General features: G+C 37.3%; 1 protein-coding gene across 5 annotated transcripts in view; it reads left to right on the top strand.

The window, feature by feature from the left end:
- RDX (radixin) overlaps window positions 1–23859 on the top strand; it is a 97616-nt gene that overhangs the window by 54650 nt on the left and 19107 nt on the right. For 4 of the 5 annotated variants that reach the window (XM_027578046.1, XM_027578048.1, XM_027578047.2 and 1 more), the window contains 4 exons: window positions 7791–7951; window positions 8811–8903; window positions 15077–15319; window positions 17426–17586. In XM_027578046.1, coding sequence (XP_027433847.1) covers window positions 7791–7951; window positions 8811–8903; window positions 15077–15319; window positions 17426–17586 — 658 coding nt within the window. Of the gene's footprint in view, window positions 1–7790; window positions 7952–8810; window positions 8904–15076; window positions 15320–17425; window positions 20047–23859 lie in introns of those variants that run through there. The other variant, XM_027578050.2, reaches the window with a different exon arrangement.

Below are 23859 nucleotides of genomic sequence, written 5' to 3'. Positions count from 1 at the left end.
CCCAGCCACCCCATCCCTCCCACCCCCCACCACTCCAGCAACCCTCAGTTTGTTTTCTGAGATTAAGAATTCTCCATATCATTGAGATCATCTGATTCATGTCTTTCTCTGATTGACTTATTTCACTCAGCATAATACCCTCCAGTTACATCCACGTCATTGCAAGTGGCAAGATTTCATGGTTTTTTTTTTTGATGGCTGCATAATATTCCGTGTGTGTGTGTGTGTGTGTGTGTGTGTGTGTGTGTACACGTACACACCCCCCCCACACATCTTCTTTATCCATTCATCTGTCAGGGGACATCTTGGCTCTTTCCATAGTTTGGCTATTGTGGATATTGCTGCTATAAACATCGGGGTGCACGTACCCCCTCGGATCCCTACATTTGTATCTTTGGGGTAAATACCCAGTAGTGCAATTGCTGGTTTGTATGGTAGCTCTATTTTCAACTTTTTGAGGAACCTCCATACTGTTTTCCAGAGTGCCTGCACCACTTGCATTTCCACCAACAGGGTGGGAGGGTTCCCCTTTCTCCACATCCCCGCCAACATCTGTTGTTTCCTGACTTGTTAATTTTAGCCATTCTGACTTGTGTGAGATGGTATCTCATTGAGGTTTGGATTTGGATATCATTGATGCTGAGCGATGTTGAGCACTTTTTCATGGGTCTGTTGGCCATTTGGATGTTTTCTTTGGAAAAATGTCTGTTCATGTCTTCTGCCCATTTCTTGATTGGATCATTTGTTCTTTGGGTGTTGAGTTTAAGAAGTTCTTTATAGATTTTGGATACTAGCCCTTTATCTGATATGTCATTTGCAAATATCATCTCCCATTCTGTTGGTTGTCTTTTGGTTTTGTTGACTGTTTCTTTTGTTGTGTAAAAGCTTTTTATCTTGATGAAATCCCAACAGTTCATTTTTGCCCTTGCTTCCCTTACCTTTGGCAATGTTTCTAGGAAGAAGTTGCTGTGGCTGAGGTCAGAGAGGTTGCTGTCCGGGTTCTCCTTTAGAATTTTGATAGACTCCTGTCTCACATTGAGGTCTTTCAACCATTTTGAGTCTATTTTTGTGTGTGGTGTAAGGAAATGGTCCAATTTTCCCAGTACCATTTGTTGAAAAGACTATTTTTTCCATTGGACATTCTTTCCTGCTTTGTCCAAGATGAGTTGACCATAGAGTTGAGGGTCCATTTCTGGGCTCTCTATTCTGTTCCATTGATCTATGTGGCTGTTTTTGTGCCAGTACCGTACTGTCTTGAGGATGACAGCTTTGTAATAGAACTTGAAGTCTGGAATTGTGATGCCGCCAGCTTTGTTTTTCTTTTTCAATATTCCTCTGGCTATTCGGGGTCTCTTCTGGTTCCATACAAATTTTAGGATTATTTGTTCCATTTCTTTGAAAAAAGTGGATGGTATTTTGATGGGGATTGCATTGAATGTGTAGATTGCTCTAAGTAGAATTGACATCTTAATATTTGTTCTTCCAACCCATGAGCATGGAACGTTTTTCCACTTCTTTGTGTCTTCCTCAGTTTCTTTCATGAGTATTTTATAGTTTTCTGAGTACAGATTCTTTGCCTCTTTGGTTACATTTATTCCTAGGTATCTTATGGTTTTGGGTGCAATTGTAAATGGGATCGACTCCTTGATTTCTCTTTCTTCTGTGTTGTTGTTGGTGTATACGAATGCCACTGATTTCTGTGCGTTGATTTTATATCCTGCCACTTGACTGAATTCCTGTATGAGTTCTAGCAGTTTTGGGGTGGAGTCTTTTGGGTTTTCCACATAAAGTATCATATCATCTGCAAAGAGTGAGAGTTTGACTTCTTCTTTGCCGATTTGGATGCCTTTGATTTCTTTTTGTTGTCTGATTGCTGTGGCTAGGACTTCTAATACTATGTTGAATAGCAGTGGTGAGAGTGGACATCCCTGCCGTGTTCCTGACCTTGGGGGGAAAGCTCTCAGTTTTTCCCCTTTGAGAATGATATTCGCTGTGGGTTTTTCTTAGATGTCTTTTATGATATTGAGGTATGTACTCTATCCCTATACTCTGAAGAGTTTTGATCAAGAAAGGATGCTGTACTTTGTCAAATGCTTTTTGTGCATCTATTGAGAGGATCATCTGGTTCTTGTTCTTTCTTTTGTTAATGTATTGTATCACGTTGATTGATTTGCGGATGTGGAACCAACCTTGCAGCCCAGGGATAAATCCCACTTGGTCGTGATGAATAATCCTTTTAATGTACTGTTGGATCCTATTGGCTAGTATTTTGGTGAGAATTTTTGCATCCATGTTCATCAGGGATATTGGTCTGTAATTCTCCTTTTTGATGGGGTCTTTGGTTTGGGGATCAAGATAATGGTGGCCTCATAAAATGAGTTTGGAAGTTTTCCTTCTGTTTCTATTTTTTGGAACAGTTTCAGAAGAATAGGTATTAATTTTTGTGGAAATGTTTGGTAGAATTCCCCTGGGAAGCCATCTGGCCCTGGCCTTTGTTGGGAGATTTTTGCTGACTGCTTCAATTTCGTTAGTGGTTATAGGTCTGTTCAGGTTTTCTATTTCTTCCTGGTTCAGTTTTGGTAGTTTATACATCTCTAGGAATGCATCCATTTCTTCCAGATTATCTAATTTGTTGACATATAGTTGCCATAATATGTTCTTATAATTGTTTGTATTTCTTTGGTGTTGCTTGTCATCTCTCGTCTTTCATTCATGATTTTATTTATTTGGGTCCTTTCTCTTTTCTTTTTGCTAAGTCTGGCAGGGATTTATCAACCTTAATAATTCTTTCAAAGAACCAGCTCCTAGTTTCATTGATCTGTTCTGCTGTTCTTTTGGTTTCTATTTCATTGATTTCTGCTCTGATCTTTATTATTTCTCTTCTCCTCCTGTGTTTAGGCTTTATTTGTTCTTTCCTTAGCTCTTTAGGTGTAGGGTTAGGTTATATATTTGAGACCTTTCTTGTTCCTTGAGAAAGACTTGTATTGCTATATACTTTCCTCTCAGGACTGCCTTTGCTGTATCCCAACGATTTTGAACAGTTGTGTTTTCATTTTCATTGGTTTCCGTGAATTTTTTAAATTCTTTAATTTCCTGGTTGACCCATTCATTCTTTAGTAGGATGCTCTTTAGCCTCCATGTATTTGAGTTCTTTCCGACTTTCCTCTTGTGATTGAGTTCTAATTTCAAAGCATTGTGGTCTGAAAATACGCAGGGAATGATCCCAATCTCTTGGTACGGTTAAGACCTGATTTGTGATCTAGGATGTGATCTCTTCTGGAGAATGTTCCATGGGCACTAGAGAAGAGTGTGTATTCTGTTGCTTTGGGATGGAATGTTCTGAATATGTCTGTGAAGTCCATTTGGTCCAGTGTGTCATTTATAAAGTCTTTATTTTCTTGTTGATCTTTTGCTTGGATGACATGTCCATTTCAGTGAGGGGGGTGTTAAAGTCCCCTACTATTATTGTATTGTTGTCAATGTGTTTCTTTGCTTTTGTTATTAATTGGCTGCTCCCATGTTAGGGGCATAGATATTTACAATTGTTAGATCTTCTTGTTGGGTAGACCCTTTAAGTAGGATATACTGTCCTTCCTCATCTCTTTTTGTAGTCTTTGGTTTAAAATCTAATTTGTCTGATATGAGGATTGCCACCCCAGCTTTCTTTTGGTGTCCATTAGCATGGTAAATGGTTTTCCACCGCTTCACTTTGAATCTGGAGGTGTCTTTGGGTCTAAAATGAGTGTGCAGACAGCATATCGATGGGTCTTGTTTTTTTATGCAGTCTGATAGCCTGTGTCTTTTGATTGGGGCATTTAGCCCATTTACATTCAGGGTAACTACTGAAAGATAAGAATTTAGTGCCATTGTATTGCCTGTAAGGCGACTGTCACTGTATATTGTCTGTGTTCCTTTCTGGTCTATGTTACTTTTAGGTTCTCTCTTTACTTAGAGGACTCCTTTCAATATTACTTGTAGGGCTGGTTTCGTGTTTGCAAATTCCTTTGGTTTTTGTTTGTCCTGGAAGCTTTTTATCTCTCCTTCTAGTTTCAATGACAGCCTAGCTGGATATAGTATTCTTGGCTGCATATTTTTCTCATTTAGTGCTCTGAAGATATCATGCCAGTTCTTTCTGGCCTGCCAGGTCTCTGTGGATAGGTCTGTTGCCAATCTAATGTTTCTACCATTGTAGGTTACAGATCTCTTGTCCCGAGTTGCTTTCAGGATTTTCTCTTTGTCTCTGAGACTTGTAAATTTTACTATTAGATATTGGAGTGTTGGCCTATTTTTATTGATTTTGAGGGGAGTTCTCTGTGACTCCTGGATTCTGATGCCTCTTTCCTTCCCCAAATTAGGGAAGTTCTCTGCTAAAATTTGCTCAAATATACCTTCTGCCCCTCTCTCTATTTCTTCTGGGATCCCAATTATTCTAATATTGTTTCGTCTTATGGTATCACTTATCTCTCGAATTCTGCCCTCGTGATCCAGTAGTTTATTTCTCTTTTTCTCAGCTTCTTTATTCTCCAACATTTGGTTTTCTTTATCACTAATTCTCTCTTTTGCTTCATTTGTCCTAGCAGTTAGAGCCTCCATTTTTTATTGCACCTCATTAATAGCCTTTTTGATTTTGACTTGGTTAGATTTTAGTTCTTTTATTTCTCCAGAAAGGGTTTCTCTAATATATCTTTATAATCATCATTCTGAACTCTACTTCTGACATCTTACTAATGTCCATACTGATTAAGTCCCTGGCAGTTGGTACTGCTTCTTGTTCTTTTTATGGGGTGAATTTTTCTGTCTTGTCATTTTGTCCAGAGGAGACTAGATGAATGAGAGAACAAAATGCTAACAGGGTAACAACCACCACAGAAAAATATACACTAAACAAATCAGAAGAGACCTGAAACCAGAGGAAAAGAAAGGGAAAGAAAGAAAAAAGGAAAAAGATAAAAAAAAAAAAAAGAATATGATCAAATGTGATCAGGCTGGTGCATAGATCAGTGCCACACACTAGCTTTTGGGCATATTTTGGTCTGTTAGAAGAAACTGCTTCCCAAAATTTTAAAGAAAGGAAAGCTTATATATGTACAAAAATAAGGGTAACTATGATGAAGGGATGGAATATATCTGTAAAGATGAAAATTATAAAACATTCTATAAAAGGAATTGATAAGTTGGTTGAAAAGAAGAAGCGAAATTTAAAAAGAATGTGATCAGGCTCGAGAGTAGAACAAAGCCATACACTAGAGTTTTAGAGTATATTTTGGTCTGTTAGAAGAAACTGTATCCCCAAGTTTTAAAGAGAGAACAACTTACATGTATACTAAAAATAAGGTTAACTACTATGAAGAGATAGAATATGACTGTAAAAATGAAAAAAAAAATTTTAAAAAGGGATTGATAAGATGGTTGAAAAAGGGAAAAAGAAAAATTCAAAAAAAAATTTAAAAAATTAACTTTGAAAGACTGAATCATGGGGAAAAAGCCATGAATTCTATGTGCAGTATTCCCCTAGCGCTGGAGTTCTCCCGTTCTCCTTGATCGGTCAACTTGGTCTTGGCTGGCTGTTCGTGCTGATCTTCTGGGGGAGGGGCCTGTTGCCGTGGTTCCCAAATGTCTTTGCTGGAGGCGGAATTGCCCCGCCCTTGCTGGTCCGGGCTAAGCAAGCTGCTCGGGTTTGCTCTCAGGAGCTTTTGTTCCCTGCAAGCTCTGGTACAGCTTTGGAGGACGAGAGTGAAAATGGTGGCCTCCCAATCTCCGCCCCGGAGGAGTCGAAAACTCGAGGCCCCGCTCCTCAGTGCGCCCCCAGAGAAAAGCAGTCACTCCCGTGTCCCCGGTCTCCGGCCGCACCCCGTGCTCACCCGGCCTGTGACCGAGCGTTTCTATCTCTGGCACCTGACCCCGTGTGGAGTCTCCAAACCCAGCAGATCCCTGCGGTGCGCTCCCGCGCCGCTCCTCCCGGGGGAGGAAGGGGAGTCTCCCCGGCTCTGCCGCTTGTTGGGTCCCTGCTGGAGGAGCAGTGGCCCGACTGGGCCGCGGATCACAGTCTATGGCAACCCCGAGCTGAGAGCCCGCGCCTCGGCTCCATCTCTGCAGCCGGCTTCCCCGCTCCGATCCCTGGGAGCTCTGCCGCACTCAGGCTCCCCCGGTCTTTCTGTGACCCCGAGGGTCCTGAGACCACACTGTCCCGCGAGGGTTCCACCCCCCGCTTAGCCACTGGAGCGACGTCCCTCAGCGGAGCCGACTTCTAAAAGTTCCGATTTTGTGCTCTGCTATCACTTGCCAGAAGCTGCCCACGGAGGCCCCCTCCCCCGCCATCTGGCCTCCCGAATATCGCCTCAGATTCACTTCTCCGCACGTGCTACCTTCCCGAATGTGGTCGCTTTTCCGTTCAGAGTGTTGCCCCAATTCTTTTCTTCAACTCCTCTTGAGTTCCTAGGTGTTCAGAATGTTTTGATCCCTTAATTAGCTGAATTCCTGGGACCCTGTGAAATTTAGGTCTCCTACTCCTCTGCCATCTTTCTCCTCTTTCTTTTTTATTTAAGAGCACAGAAGGAATTTTTATTATGAGAGAAGAAGATGTTTTTATTTTCTTTTGTTATTTGTTTGCTTGTTAGATGAATGATACAGCCATGAGTTTTGTGTGCTTTATTTTATATATTAATTAACCAGTTGGGAAGAATGATCCTAAGAAGAGTTTGATAAGTTAGCTTGATGTGCCAGTTTTAGAAGTCAGATTCTAAAATTAATAATCCCAGTGTTTAGGTGTGGCAACATCCAGTGTTACGTACATTCCATCTTTATAGCCGGATAGGCACATACAATTTTTTCATTATTTTATCAAGAATTTAAAATTTAACCAGAGTCATTTTTCTTCCTACCCCTCTCGAAGACTCAAAAGTCTTAAGTGCAATTAACTAAATTAATTTTGACCACGACCAACAAAATTAAGAGTGGATAGAAGTGTGTATGTTAGCTTTCAAATCTGATGACATAAAGAGTTTTCGTTTTTCCTCCTCCTGGAGTATACAGAAAGGGAGAATCATTCTTTGTAGGACATTATACTCTCTTAATAGGTGACATTCTTATGTCTTCTGTCACAAAGTCTTGTTTTTAAGCAAGAGTTGTCAGAATAATATTTAAAATTAGTACTTTTGAGCTTATTTAAACATTTTTGGCTTTGTGCTGATATTTTCCTTTCTCATTCAACTCACCGGATAAGAAAACAATAACTTTATGATCAGTACACTTAAAGATTACAATTGATGTCATTTATCTCCAAATATTTACTTTGTCTTCATGCCTGAAGAATGGATATATACCAATAACTCCAAAGTTTTAGTTCATAATTTAGTTCATAATTCATATCAGAATTCCTGTTTTGACTCAGTATTGTTTTCAATCTTAATGTCTTGGGTTTACTTATCTGATATTTAGTTTAAATAAGTGAAACGTTATGTAAGTTTTGAAGTGTATTGTTTTATAGAGTTGAAACAGGGCAAGTTCTTTAGGTCAAAACTTTGGAGATAGTATATTTTTAAAACTAAAGATGTATTTCTAGCTTCATGACGTAAGTTGAATCACAAAGAATTTTCATTTCTTCAAGTTTTTTAATGGTGTAGTACTTAAAAGTATTTATTAGGCTTTTGCCAAGTTAAAAACAAAGTATGTGTTCATTTGCAGATGTGCTGATTTTATATTAGATTCTTTGTTACCATTTTGGCTTCTCTTGATAATGAGAATAATTAGAATTAACTGTTGTTTGGGGGTGGCGTACATATATTTGACAGAACTAGAAGAACAGACTCGAAAAGCTCTGGAACTGGACCAGGAACGAAAACGAGCAAAGGAAGAAGCAGAAAGGCTTGAAAAGGAACGTCGAGCTGCTGAAGAAGCCAAGTCTGCTATCGCAAAACAAGCTGCCGACCAGATGAAGAATCAGGAACAACTGGTCAGGAACCTTAGTTCTGTCTCAGAGAAGGAGAAAAATTTAGATAAAAGCATGAAGCAAACCTTGTAAAACTATATTAGATCTTCTGGAAAGCAAACCAAAGATACAAGTAATCTAATAACAAAGTGTGGAAATAAACCTAAAAATTTTATTTCTGCCTTAAAACACCTAAAAATAATAAAATATCAGTGGAGTCTATTGCTAACAGAAGATTTCTGATTCACTTAAACTTTACAATAGTCACTAATGTGTTTTACTTAAGATAAATTGACAAGATCTTCTAATTTAAATGTAGGCCATAATTTATTGGATGTTTGTTTAGTGGACTAGCAGATACTGAGTAGGCAGGACATTTAAAAGATCCTGGAATTAAATATTGGTTCAGACATTTACTTGATATGTGTCCTTGGGTCTTTCTGAGCCCCAGATCCTTCCCTTTGAAAAAAGGAATAAAGGCACCAGATGGGATTGTTGGGGAATCCAATTAGATTATTTGACAGCATACTTTTTAAACTATAAAGCATTATATAAAATGCAGTTTTTTTCTCTTGTAGGATTAGCAGGTACTTTATTGATCAAAGTTAAAAAATAGCACCTGAATTCCACGTTTTACGTTCCTGCTACTGAAACAGGAAGAACTGCTTATCTATAAAATAATAAAACTGCTTTCATTTTGTCTCCTTACTAGTTCATTAGACCTACTATAAATAAGATATTTATGATCTTAAATGCTACCTTTTTTAAAAATGAAAGACTAAGAGAGTCATGTAAAACAGCCCAAACGTGTACATTAAAGTTTTGTTGACAGAATATTTCCGAAAATTTTTTTTAGTATTGGTAATTATATTCTTTATTTTAGGCAGCAGAACTTGCTGAATTCACTGCCAAGATTGCACTTCTAGAAGAAGCCAAGAAGAAAAAGGAGGAGGAAGCTACTGAGTGGCAGCACAAGGTGATCATTTGTTTCTCCACTCAGTATCATTTATTGAATATCTGTTTTTGTACCTAGCACTATGCTGAGTTTGTAGAGCTAAATAGAAGATTTGGTCACAATTTAGAGGGACGAGATACCTGTGTTTATGAGTGGGTGTGTATTGTAGTGATTACTGATCTGTTGATGCAAGTTAAGTACAGAGGAGGTGATTAATTTCTGTGGGAATGAGGCAGGTTTTGGGGAAACCCTTGTAAATTTAAGTTGGATCTTGAATAAGTAAAGTCAGTTTTGGGGTAGAAAAGATTGAGAGTGGTTAGAGACTGAAAAAGTCATCATTCCAGACAGAAGGAACTGAATGAGTATAGAAAGTTGGAAAGTACATGGCCGACTTGAAGAACGACCAGTAAGTAAGCACATCTTTAGAGCATAGGTTCAGGTCTTGAGAGATGTGGCTGGGAAGTTACAGAGGAAATTAAGTTGTGAAGGGCTTTAAATAAATTGCAAGATGATAGGGAGTGTCTGTAGACCTTGGGCTTTTAAGATTTTGAAACGGGGGCGCCTAGGTGGCTCAGTCGTAAGCGTCTGCCTTCGGCTCAGGTGATGATCCCAGGGTCCTGGGATTGCGCCCCCCATCGGGCTGGGCTCCCTGCTCAGCGGGAAGCCTGCTTCTCCCTCTCCCACTCCCCCTGCTTGTGTTTCCTCTCTTGCTGTTTCTCTGTCAAATAAATAAAATCTTTAAAAAAAAAAAAGGTTTTGAAACAGGATTATAATATGATCAGGTAGGGCTTTATAAAAATAACTTAGCAATCAATGTAGAGGATGGATTGGTCTAATGGGATTACCTGAGAATGAAGAGGACCAGGGATTATTGAGAGACATCTTGTGGTAGACTCAAAAGGGCATGGCAACCAAATAATGGGTATGAAGAAGTCAAATTAGAGGGATGCAATGAAGATGATACATACTGAGATTTTGTTTTTAATATTTTATTTATTAGCGTGAGCGAGAGAGAGCACAAGCCTGGGGAAGAGGGGCAAGCTGATTCCCTGCTGAGCAGGGAGCCCGACAAGGGGCTTGATCCCAGGACCTTGGGATCATGACTTGAGCCAAAGGCAGACACTTAACTGACTGAGCCACCTAGGCACCCTATCCTGAGATTTCTAATATAAGTTCCTCAGTAGATGAAGCCACTACTGTCTGAAGTAGTACACAAGTGAAAAATCACTTTAATTCAAACTTTAAATAAACGTTAACTTTTCAATGCAACTCTGATAATTTGACTTTCCTGCAATGAATGTGAATACAGTTTTCTTTCACTCTTAATTAAATTTTCTTTGTAGCAGTTTAAACTTCATAGGGCAATTTTGATATATTGAGAATTATGTGTATGTGTGTATATATAACTCAAAACAATACAACTCTTGTCAACCCATTACCACTTTCTTTATTAGAATTTCGAGACACATAAACTTTTAAAAATAACACCACATAGGCAAATCCTGTGAATTATAGAAATGAGGAAGTGACACAAAAGAAAAATCACATTCCTACAAGCCAGGATCACTATTTTATTAACACCTTAGTGCAGATCCTTCTAGAATCTTTTCCTGTTTGCATGTGTGTATAATACACATTTATGTGTTCAGAATGAGGTCATACTATACATACTCTACCATTTTAGTCACTTTTCATCTCATCTATATTAGACTATATTCGTAAAATTTTTAAAATTCAGATATAATTGATGTATAACATTAATTTCAGGTGAATGACTTCTTTGTTTGATACTTGTATATATTGTGAAATGAGTTAACACCCATCACCAAATATAATGACAAAATTTTTTTCTTGTCCATGAAGACTTTTAAGATTTACTCTCTTAGCAGCTTTCAACTTTCAAATATACTATGCAGTATTATTAAATGTAGTCTCCATGCTATTTGTACATTACATCCCCGTGACTTACTTATCTTACAGCTGGGAGTTTGTACCTTTTTTTTTTTTTTTAAAGATTTTATTTATTTATTTGACATAGAGAACAAGCACGAGTGGGGGAAGGGTAGAGAATCTCTAGCCGACTCCCCATTGAGCACGGAGCACATCATGGGGCTTGATCCCAGGACCATGAGATCATGACTTGAGCCGAAGTCAGACACTTAACCGACTGAGCCATCCAGGTGCCCTGGGAGTTGGTACTTTTTAAGCCCTTCTCCCATTTGCCCACTCCCCACCCTCCCTGCCACCCCCCACTTCTGATAACAAGGAATTTGTTGTCTGTATCCATGAGCTCTGTTTAATTTTTTATATTTACATGTAAACATATGGTATTTGTCTATGATTTATTTCACTTTGCATAATGCCCTCAAGTTCCATCCATGTAGACACAGCAAGATTTTCTTTTTTATAGCTGAATAATATTCATGTGTATGTGTACACCACACTTTCTTGACCCATTCATTCATCAGTGGATGCTTAGGTTACTTCATATCTTGGCTATTGTAAATAAGGCTGCAGTGAACATGATGGTATATATCTTTTGAAATTATGTTTTCATTTTTGGGGGATAAATACCTAGAAGTGGAATTGCTAGATAATAATGGTAGTTCTATTTTTAATTTTTTGAAGAACCTCTGTAGTGTTTTCCATAGTGGCTGCACCAATTTACATACTCAATAATAGTGCTACACAGGTTCCCTTTTCTCCATATCCTTGACAACGCTTGCTTTTTCCTATCTTTTTGATAATAGCCATTTTGAGCCATTTTGAGGTGGTAGCTCATTGTGGTTTTGATTTGCATTTCCGTGTTGATTAGTGATGTTGAGCACCTGTTTCATGTACCTGTTGGCCATCTGTATGTCTTCTATGGAAAAATAAACATTCTGATCCTCTGCCCATTTTTTAATCAGATCGTTTTTTAACTGTTAAGTTATATGAGTTCCTTATATATTTGGGTGTATGATTTGTAAATATCTTCTCCCATTCAGTAGGTTGACTTTTTTTATTTTTGATGGTTGCCTTTGCTGTGCAGAAGCTTTTTAGTTTGATGTAGTCCCACTTGCTTATTTTTGCTTTTTAACTTTACTTTTGGTGTCAAATCCAAAAAATCATTGCCAAGACCAATGTCAGGTAGCTTGCTCTATATGTTTTCTTTTAGGAGTAGGATTTTAGGTCTTAGGTTCAAATCTGTGATCATTTTGGGTTCTTAATTTTGTATGGTGTAAGATAGTGGTCTGGTTTTCATTCTTTTGCGTATGGCTGTTCAGTTTTCCCAACACCCAGTCATTGAAGGGACTGTCCTTTCCCCATTGCATATTCTTGGCTGCTTCATTGTAAATTAATTGATTATATTTGTGTGATTTATTCCTGGGCAGAATGTATTCAAAATTGACCCAAAATCTTTTATAGCTAATTTGCCAGGCCAATGTCCTTTGGACTTTGCATTGCATATGTTTGCTGTAAGTCTCTTTTAAAGTAGGACAGGTCTTTTTATGATACTGAATTATTGGAAGGACCTGCAGATTGTCCCTTCTCCTTTATTTGTCTAGTTGCTTCCTCATGGTGTTATTCAGCTTGTCCTTTAACAATATTTCCTGTAAACTGGAAAATAGACCTAAAAACTTGCAGGAGTCGGGGCGCCTGGGTGGCTCAATCCGTCAAGCGTCTGCCTTCGGCTCAGGTCATGATCCCAGAGTCCTAGGATTGAGCTCCGCATGGGGCTCCCTGCTGAGCAGGGAGCCTGCTTCTCCCTCTCCCTCTGCCTGCAGCTCCCCCTGCTTGTGCTCTCTCTCTTCCTGTCAAATAAATAAAATTTTTTAAAGAATTAAAAATAATAAAATAAAAACTTGAAGGATTCAAGTTAAAAAGTTTTTGGCTATGATGCCTCATAGGTGAGACCACCATATAATTTATCACCCAAATTAGAATATATACATTTTTTTGCCATTTTATTTTATTTTTTTAAATTTGATTATGTTAATCACCATACATTACATCATTAGTTTTTGATGTAGTGTTCCATGATTCATTGTTTGCATATAATGCCCAGTGCTCCATTCAATATGTGCCCTCTTTAATACCCGTCACCGGGCTAACCCATCCCCCCAACCCCCTCCCCTCTAGAACCCTCAGTTTGTTTTTCAGAGTCCATAGTCTCTCATGGTTCGTCTCCCCTTCCGATTCCCCCCCTTCATTTTTCCCTTCCTACTATCTTCTTCTTCTTTTTTTTTTTTAACATATATTGCATTGTTTGTTTCAGAGGTACAGGTCTATGATTCAACAGTCTTACACAATTCACAGCGCTCACCGTAGCACATACCCTCCCCCATGTCTATCACCCAGCCACCCCATCCCTCCCACCCCCCACACCTCCAGCAACCCTCAGTTTGTTTCCTGAGATTAAGAATTCCTCATATCAGTGAGATCATATGATACATGTCTTTCTCTGACTGACTTATTTCGCTCAGCATAATACCCTCCAGTTCCATCCACGTCATTGCAGATGGCAAGATTTCACTCCTTCTGATGGCTGCATAATATTCGTGTGTGTGTGTGTGTGTGTGTGTGTGTGTGTGTGTGTGTGTGTGTATACACACCGCATCTTATTTATCCATTCATCTGTCAGTGGACATCTTGGCTCTTTTCAGAGTTTGGCTATTGTGGACATTGCTGCTATAAACATGGGGTGCACATACCCCTTCGGATCCCTACATTTGTATCTTTGGGGTAAATACCCAGTAGTGCAATTGCTGGGACGTATGGTAGCTCTATTTTCAACTTTTTATTTATTTATTTATTTTTTTAGATTTATTTATTTTGAGAGAGTGAGAATGAGAGAGAGAGAACATGAGAGCAGGAGGGTTAGAGGGAGAAGCAGGCTCCTCGCTGAGCAGGGAGCCCGATGCGGGACTCGATCCTGGGACTCCAGGATCATGACCTGAGCCGAAGGCAGTTGCTTAACCAACTGAGCCACCCAGGCGCCCCTCTATTTTCAACTTTTTGAGGAACCTCCATACTGTTTTCCAGAGTGGTTGCACCAGCTTGCATTCCCACCAACAGTGTAGGAGGGTTCCCCTTTCTCTGCATCCCCGCCAACATCTGTCGTTTCCTGACTTGTTAATTTTAGCCATTCTGACTTGTGTGAGGTGGTATCTCATTGAGGTTTGGATTTGGATTTCCCTGATGCCGAGTGATGTTGAGCACTTTTTCATGGGTCTGTTGGCCATTGGGTGTTTTCTTTGGAAAAATGTCTGTTCATGTCTTCTGCCCATTTCTTGATTGGATCATTTGTTCTTTGGGTGTTGAGTTTGGTTAAGTTCTTTATAGATTTTTGGTACTAGCCACATAGAAAAATAGACTGAAAATGGTTGAAAGACCTAAATGTGAGACAGGAGTCCATCAAAATACTAAAGGAGAACACAGGCAGCAACCTCTTCAACCTCAGCCGCAGCAACTTCTTCCTAGAAACATCGCCAAAGGCAAAGGAAGCAAGGGCAAGAATGAACTGTAGGGACTTCATCAAGATAAAAAGCTTTTGCACAGCAAAAGAAAGTCAACAAAACCAAAAGACAACCGACAGAATGGGAGAAGATTTTTGCAAATGACATATCAGATGAAGGGCTAGAATATATTTTAGAGTGAGTGAAAGGTATTATTATTAATAATTATACCAGGACAACAGTGTAAAGCAGGACTTTTCTAGGCAACTGAACACAGTATAGCACCCAAGCAGTTGGTGATGTTGGATACTTCCTGTTGTATCATCTCAGAAGACACTTACTACCTGGTTAACCTACCATTAGTGATTTTAATTGATCACTGGATTAGAGTAATGATGGTCTGATTCCTCCATTGACTAGTGACATGCTCCCCCTTGTGGCTAAAATGTGATCTCTTAGATGTGGCATTCTTTGGCATTTTACTAATACATTTCTCATCAACCATTTGTATAACAGTTTTAGCAATATTTGATCATTCTTGGCAGAATTAACAATTTTATTAGGTTTTGCAAAGTGATGTATTTTAATTCTTCCACTCCTACTTGCTGGCGTTCCTTATAAAAACAGAGCTTTCATCAGTAAGGCTTGTTTTCATTACCCTGAAATATAGTTTCTTTTAGGAAGGAAGGATAACTTGATTCTTTTAATTACCAATTTTCAAAGGAAGTTGCTGATAAACTTATTTTTAATGTTCAGGCTTTTGCAGCCCAGGAAGATTTGGAAAAGACCAAAGAAGAACTAAAAACTGTGATGTCTGCCCCCCCTCCACCTCCGCCACCACCAGTCGTTCCTCCAACAGAAAATGAACACGATGAGCATGATGAGAATAATGCTGAAGCTAGCGCTGAATTATCAAATGATGGGGTGATGAACCATCGAAGTGAAGAGGAACGTGTAACAGAAACTCAAAAAAATGAGCGTGTTAAGAAGCAACTCCAGGTATTTAAAATTTGCAGTTGTGTGCACATTTATAATATGATTAGCATTTCCCCCATTTATTAAGACAAACTTATTAAGAAGGAACATTTTATTTTTTAATATTTATATATATATATTTATAGATACATTATGTTCAGTTAGCTAACATATAGTACATCATTAGTTTTTGATGTAGTGTTCAGCAATTCATCAGTTGCGTGTAACACCTAGTGCTCATCACATCACGTGCCCTCCTCAATATCCATCACCCAGTTACTCTATGCCCCTCCCTTCAGCAACCCTCAGTTTAGTTCCTGGAGTCCAGAGTCTCTCATGGTTTGTCTCTCTCTCTGATTTCTTCCCATTCACTTTTCCCTCCCTTCCCCTGTGGTCCTCTGCACTATTCCTTTTGTTCCACATATGAGTGAAACCATATGATAATTGTCTTTCTCTGCTTGACTTATTTCACTTAGCATAATCCCCTCCATTTCCATCCATGTTGATGCAAATGGTGGGTATTTATCCTTTCTGATGGCTGAGTAATACTCCGTTGTATATATGGACCACATCTTCTTTATCCATTCATCTGCTGAAGGGCATCTCAGCTCTTTTCCACTGTTTGGCTGTTGTGGACATTGCTGCTATGAACATTGGGGTGCAGGTGCCCCTTCTTTTCACTACATCTGTGTCTTTGGGGTAAATACCTAGTAGTGCAATTGCTGGGTCGTAGGGTACCTCTATTTTTAACATCTTGAGGAACCTCCATACCGTTTTCCAGAGTGGCTGCACCAGTTTGCATTCCCGCCAACAGTGTAAGAGGGTTCCCCTTTCTCTACATCCTCGCCAACATTTGTTGTTTCCTGTCTTATTAATTTTTGCCATTCTAACTGGTGTAAGGTTAGGTATCTCATTGTGGTTTTGATTTGTATTTCCTTGATGGCTAGTGGTGTTGAAAATTTTTTCATGTGTCTTTTAGTCATTTGTATGTCTTCTTTGGGGAAGTGTCTGTTCATGTCTTCTGCCCATTTATTGACTGGATTATTTGTTTTTTGGGTATTGAGTGTGAGAAGTTCTTTTTTTTTTAAGATTTTATTTTTTTGACAGTGAGAGAGGGAACACAAGCAGGGGGAGCAGGAGAGGAAGAAGTAGGCTTCCCGCCGAGCAGGGAGCCTGATGTGGGGCTCGATCCCAGGACCCTGGGATCATGACCTGAGCTGAAGGCAGATGCTTAACGACTGAGCCACCCAGGTGCCCCGAGAAGTTCTTTGTAGAAGAACATTTGATTTTTTTTTTAAGCCTTTACCAGTAGCTGGCCTTGTGGTTGGTTTGTGAGCGCTTGGCCTACAGCCACATTGTTTCATTTCTTCCATTGTAGCAAATGTTTGTTAGCTTTGGGCGATTAAGCCTTAAGTGGTAAGTTAATCTTTAATTATAGCTTGACTCAACATTAAAAGGTAGGAATTATTTTAATGTTATCTTTAAAAGACAAATAAATTTAGTTTTTAACTAGTGAAGTCTACATTTAAAACGATAGACTTCCTGTATGACATTACTTAATCTGAATTATTTGTTCACATTTTATAATGGCAAAAGGTCAGTTTATTAAAAGCACATAATTAGATCAAAATAGAAAATTTTAACTTTATTAGACCTTTTTTCAGATAAGTTCTCTAATTTTTTAATTGGTGAAATCTTCAAATATTAATAAAAAAGTGATGGGAGAGTTTTCATAAATACATTAAGACTTCAGAGAAAGTTTCTCTCGTGGCATAGATTTTATTTTAGATCTTAAAATAGCATTCTGAAATGTCTCTATTGAACGTTTTTTTGGGTAAGTCATTTCAAGTATTGTATGAGAAAATTAAAAAAATGTAGAATAATACACAAAATCATCATGGTTGTTGAGTGTAGAAGTGAAAGGCAATGGAGTTATTCCTCCCTCACCACTACCTCTACTTTGACTACAAGTAAAACAGAGTTACACACTTTAAAGAAAAAGATGTGACAATGGGAATTTTGAATATGAAAATGTAAGATTTGTGGTGTATTTTTGTCCTTAAACTTTTTTCATAAACTTTTTAAAATCTACAAAAAAAATAATTCATTTTTTTTCTTTTTTAAATATAGGCACTAAGTTCAGAATTAGCCCAAGCCAGAGATGAAACCAAGAAAACGCAAAATGATGTTCTTCACGCTGAGAATGTTAAGGCAGGCCGTGATAAGTACAAGACTCTGCGGCAGATTCGACAAGGCAACACCAAGCAGCGGATTGATGAGTTTGAAGCCATGTGAGAGCTGTTATTTTGCATACATGTTCTTCATAAGCTGAACCACCAACAGAGAAAAGCAGGCCTTTGCAAATGTGATGGAACGCATCCCACCTTGCCAAAGCACTTACACCAGTTGACTGTGGTGGCTAAAGACGTACTTGAGGGGAGCTCTTCAGCATTAAGGCAGTGTGATGTCATGCTTGATTTTCTTTTCCTTTTGGGCCAGGGAGTGGAGGACAGCGTTCCATCGCCTCCTGTCACATTTTCAGTTTCCATTGTTTTTTTCTGTTGGAGATTAACACTAAGGATCATGTCTGACAAATGTGTATGTGTGATTTCAGCACTTTGTACAGTTCAAAGGATGATGGTGACTTAATGAGTGTTTAGAGTGCTGTGGTTTCTTTTGCCCCTTCCATATTCTGCCTGTGTGTATTTCCACATTCTGTCTCACTCATATTTCCTCGGCGTGCACTTCTCCTATCTTACTGTGCTGATAGCCATAATTCTACCATCATACAGATCACTGATGTTGTTAAAATAAGGGTAGGCGACAGGTTTGACAGTCTTTGATAATTGTGTAGAAGACGGCCATGAATCATGAAAAGGATTAGAATATTTAATAGTGTATCATGCAGCTGGTGGTTAATGTTTTTAAGTCCCAATTTATTTATATTATTGGGTATTTGATATTTGCTTACTTAATTACAGTCATCTTTGAGAGCTGAACTGATTGGTGTTTCATCTCCTGTCTTCCTTTGGTTCACAAAGGTGTAGACAGCAGGTAATAGTTAGCCTAGTAGAATTTATTGATGTAACACCTGCAGATAATAATTGTCTCTGGAAGATTAAGAAATCCGTTCTTTCATAGACTGATTTAGACAGATGTTTAATTTAAAAAAAATCATTTGTTGGTAATTTATTATAATCACTTAAAAAAAAAACTCTGGACCTTTCTGGAAGGGCAGCATATGAAAACATGAGTCCCAAAGAGGGAACAGTAATACTACCTCACTACTACACCTGTGGTGACCGGTTGTTCCGACCCAGTGGAGTGTATAAGCGCTGTGTTCTCCAATACATACCAGAACTTTCAGTCATGCAAGGAGTATTTCTGAGATTTCTTTCCCTTCAGAATATCTTAGAGTGCTAAATTTTTAACTGCCTTTTTGTTGAGCTTAATTGTGGGACTCTGATTTATATTAAAATTGTAAGCTCTTGCTGGTATACTGTCTTCCTGGAGGGGTGTTGTATGTCCGAGGAAGAGAGAGAGAGGGAGTGTGTGTGTGTGGGTGTGTGTGTGCGTGTGTGTGCGTGTGCGCATGCACATGTGTGTGCATGTGAGTGTGTGAGATATTTGCCCTTGTAGCATATGAATGTCTCTACCTTCATTTCTTGATATAATTGTTACATAGTCATTCTAGCAGATTTGGTTTCTAAATCATTGTTTATTTTTTTCATTCTCTAACTAAAAATACTTAAATTTGGTTTGTTAATCCTGTTTTAGAAATTATAATTTTAGGTTATATTGAGTTCAGTTATGTCTTAAGAAATCTTTCCAGTTTGAAAGATGTTCTAATATTCACTTGTTCTAATACTTTTTTTATTGTAAAACATCTAGACTTGGAGATAAGGAAAGCCTTGTTTTCTCTGTGTGGTTCAGCTACTTTTCATTTGGTATTATGCACTCAAATTTACATTTATCTATTAAAACTGCCATTTTGTTAAGCATTTTTCATGCACAGTAGATTCAGGTTGTGTCTGAAAATATCTCTTGTGCTTTTTTGATTTTGCTGACTATAAAAGGATTAATCTGGGCAGACATGAAAAGGAAAGGTTTCATTTAATATATTTTTTTGGACTTTGTAGGACAAAAGGTAACTGGTTAATAACCTTGAAGTGACTGTTGTATGGTGGTTGTGCACATGCTTCAAAACACTGCAGAAGAGGATATTTCTCCTTGTAGCACGTTAGAAGAATAGATGGTGAACTCTGCTTTTCATGCTTTAAAGCATAAGTGTTCACTTTTCCAAAGCATCAAAGCCATTGCCATAATAAGTGACAACTTGGACCTCCATTGGATTTTTATTAATTTTCTACATTTTGAATTGTGTGCACTACCATTGCTACATCAGTTTGATATCAGTGTTGAAAAACTACCAGTTATATTTGCTGTTTATAATCTATTTGTAGATTAGGATTAAAATGGATATAATCCATTTTTAAAGCTGTGTGAATTTTTCTAAACAGGAGCAACTATTTGCAATATGGGTTTTCATAGTGATTAAACCAGTTATAACTCTTATTAGCAGTTGAGAGCACATGTTCATATAGCAATGTAAAATATATTAATGAGTATTTGGTAAATTCCAACAGACTTTTACCATAGCATAATTTTGTGTTGTACAGTTAAGTTACAGTTACATCTATAATTTTGGATAACATTCATTGGTTAACAATAAAGTGACAAAAGCTCATGCCTTCAAGGTCCACTGTTGTTATTTAACATGGATTTTTTGTATATTTCTGAAAATTATAATCTTTATTAGACCCATGAATCATCACATCTTAAAAATGAGAAGTGGATAGGGAAAAATTTCAAAATCCTCATAGATTTATCTTACCCCAAATTATACCTCTTTTGGTATGGAAGTAATAGTGATTGTTAATTTTGTGAAAAATTAAATTGTTAACTTTCTTGATAACAGAAAATCATGTAGGATTTCCAGTCATTGCTTTAATTGTATATTGTTTATAGTTTCTTTTTCCTAAGGAAGATATAGTTTCATTGTCATTGATTAATCTTGCTATTAAAATACTAATGTTCTTTAAAGAACTATATACTAAGTGCATTTATTTAAATACGTATTTTTATTTTAAAGTGACTTTACAGTGCAGTTACCATAAATCTAGAAGGTTATTGTCTTTTTAAAAGCTTCTTCCTGATTTTTAACATAAAGATTATTCTTCTTAAATAAGTCATATATCTGTTCTAAAAGGAAAAGCTGGGTGTCTGCTCAGTTTATAGTAATACTTAACTGTCACTTTGTTATTTTTTTCTCAAAGGCAGGTAGTGATTTCTTTATTCCAATCCTATCAGAAAAGAAAGGGGAATTTTATAGGATTGCTTTACATCTAATTAGAGTTTTTCTTTAAGAACTAGAATTACCACTCAAAACGTTGTCTTAAACTATATTGGAACTCTCGCTCCTGGTGATCATTAGGAAAGAATTTCAATACTAGTGTTAGGATTAAAAATAAAAAATGCCCACTACTTCCTATCTCAATTTTTATTACCTTGTTGATGAGTGATGTTTGTAGAAATGAAGTTAAAAATTTTTTAGATCCCAAAGCATCCCATTCTATGTATGCATGAGATAAACAGCTGGTCTTTTTAAAATCTAAAGCTATAAACTTTTAAGCTTTAAGTTTAAGGAATGATAGCCTTTATCATTAAATTTGCTGAACTGATTTAGTAAACCAAAATGTAGATATCCTTAAGGATAAGCGAAATCTTTTGAGTAGGGAGCTATCCTGGTAGACCCCTTCCTCTTTTTAAGTTTGTTCTCAATGAATAGAACTTAACCATTTTCTTATTCTGCACTTCATTTTTGTAATTAGAAGATAATTTATTAAATGTAGTGGTTTATCATGTAAAAGGACAACATTCTAGTACATTTCAAAAGCTCAGTGGATTCTGCAGATGTTCTGATAACTTCATGAAATGTCAAGGCAATCCTCATTCTACATTGGTGGTGAGGAGACCTTGGCTCACATAGTGTTTCACATATTAAAGTTTATCACATTCTCATCCCTGACTTTTCCAATTAAAAAAATCTTAACTCCCGTTTTTTCCTAGTGGACCTATATCTTAATACATCCATCTTTCAAGATTTTAAGAACTGCCATTTTCCTTCCAGAAAGAGCCTGACTCCTTGCTTTGTTGCCTCAGTATTTTGACTTCCCTTAAATTCTGTGATACAAGAGTTACCTGATTTCAGATTACATACACTGCTTTAGTAGTTAGAGTACCCATCATTTAACCACAGAATTTTAAGGTTAAAAGTCATGACTGAGATAATTACCCAGTGGCACATCTTTTAAATTCAGGTTTATGTTTGGCTCTGGAGTTTTCCAGTTTCTAATTTAAAGACCTTCATTTAGCCACTACGTTTTTATATGCTATACCCTAGGATATGGCAGCAAGATTAGAATAATGGTGACTTTGTTTTGGCCTATCTTAAAATGTGGAAGTTCAATACTAATTTATCTTACCTCTTAGATCAGTTGCATTAATCTGATAAAATACTAGATTTCTTTTAAGATGGCAGCATCACTTTGTTGATTCATGTTATTTGTATGCCCAGATTCCTCCGTGCTTATATGAAGTCAGTTGCTTTCATCCATGTATTATTTTTATTACTTGGTTCCAATTGTTCACTTTTATTTAATGATCATTTAAAAAATTAAGCTTCACTTTGATATTTATGCATGTCATTTCGTTTACTCCTAAAAGTATTTATACTGGTTTTCGTTGCTGTTGACTAAATCTAAAGAGCCAATGTCTGTCTTCCTAGTGATAATACGGCATCAGAATCTCTGAGATTGATCCTTGGAAAAGTTCCTTTTGATAAAACATGAATTTATTATGTGAAATTTTTCTTTGCTATGTTACAGTGTATGCTGTGATATCCCTTTTAATTTTTCCAAGTTAAAATGTCTTATGTGTTAGACCTAGAAATGCATATATGTTTTAGACTTAGAAGGCAATACCTCCTCCCTCCCTTTCCTTTGGTTTATACTGAAAAGTCTATGTAATTCAAGTCTAGCACTGGAATCCTATATACCATCACTCCATTTATGTAATTGTTTACTTTAAAATTTTAGCCATTTGGGATAAAAGATAAAATTGTATGTTGAAAGAAACTGCAACATAAAGAAGATGAGTAGAATAGTAGAAGAAATTAACGAATAAGGATGAGAGTAAGAATACAGAGTAGAGTTTTTCAAGTTTGCTTATTATCTGATAAATTACTTAATTTTTATTGCATAGGTCAGACTTAAACACTGTATTTAAAGATATCTTTTAAAAAGTGCCTAATTGCAAAAGTTTTTCTAACTTTACAGTAAAACTCATTTTATATCCTACTGACAAACCAGTCAAGCATAATAATTCGTAATATTTGTATTAAATGTTGAGAAGTTTCATGGAGTCAGTTTTTATTTTAATCTTCATTTTTTTGTTAAAATATATATAACGTAAAATTTACCATCTTAGCTGTTTTCGAGTGTACCATTCAATGACGTTAACTACATTCATGTTGTACAGCTGTCACCACTATTCATCATGCCAAACAGAATCTGTGCCCTCAAAACACTCATTCCCATCCCTCTGTCTTCCTAGTCCCTGGTTACTATCACAGTCCTACTTTCTGTGTCTCTGAATTTGACTACTCTAGGTTACTCATAACGTTTGTCCTTTTGTGTCTGACTTCTTTCACTTAGCATAATGTTTTCAAGGCTTCTCCATGTTATATGTATCAGAATTTCACTCTTTCTAAAGACTGGATAATATCCCTGTGTGTGTTTGTGTGTGTGTGTGTATGCCACATTTTTTTTTAATCCATCAGTCAAAGGATATTTAGATGGTTCCCACATTTTGACTTGTGAACAGTGCTGCTGTGTACATTGGTACACAAATATCTGTTCTGGCCCCAGTTTTCAGTTCTTTGGGGTACATATTCAGAAGTAGAATTGTTGAATCATGATCATGATTAAGTTTTTGAGGAATTGCCATATTATCTGTGCAGCAACTGCACCATTTTACATTCCCATCAGCAAATGCACAAGGGTTCCAGTTTCTCCACATCCTCACCAACAATTGTTATTTTTTGTTTTGGAGAATGGCCATCGTAGTGGTATCTCGTTGCAATTTTGATCATTTCCCTATGATGCCTTTCTCTGATACTGAGCATCTTTTCATGTGCTTATTCACCAGATGTATACCTTCTTTGTGGAAGTGTTTATTTGTGTTTTGTCTACTTTTAAATTGAGTTGTTTGTTTTTGGTTCTTAAGTTCTAGGAGTTCTTTATGTATTCTGGGTATTAATCCCTTGCCAGATAAAAGAATTGCAAATATTCTCTTCCATTCTGTGGGTTGTCTTTTCATGCTATTGCTAGTGTCCTTTGTTGTGCAAAAGCGTTTGATTTTAATGAAGTCAACGTATAATTTTCTTTTGTTGCCCGTGCCTTTAATGTTCATTATTTTTTAAAGAGAAAAACATTTTTTGATGA

This window comes from Zalophus californianus, chromosome 11 (assembly GCF_009762305.2).
Source record: "Zalophus californianus isolate mZalCal1 chromosome 11, mZalCal1.pri.v2, whole genome shotgun sequence".
NCBI classification, from domain to species: domain Eukaryota; kingdom Metazoa; phylum Chordata; class Mammalia; order Carnivora; family Otariidae; genus Zalophus; species Zalophus californianus.
The sequence above is the reverse complement of the archived record's forward strand: the minus strand, read 5'-3'. Positions and strand labels throughout refer to the sequence as shown.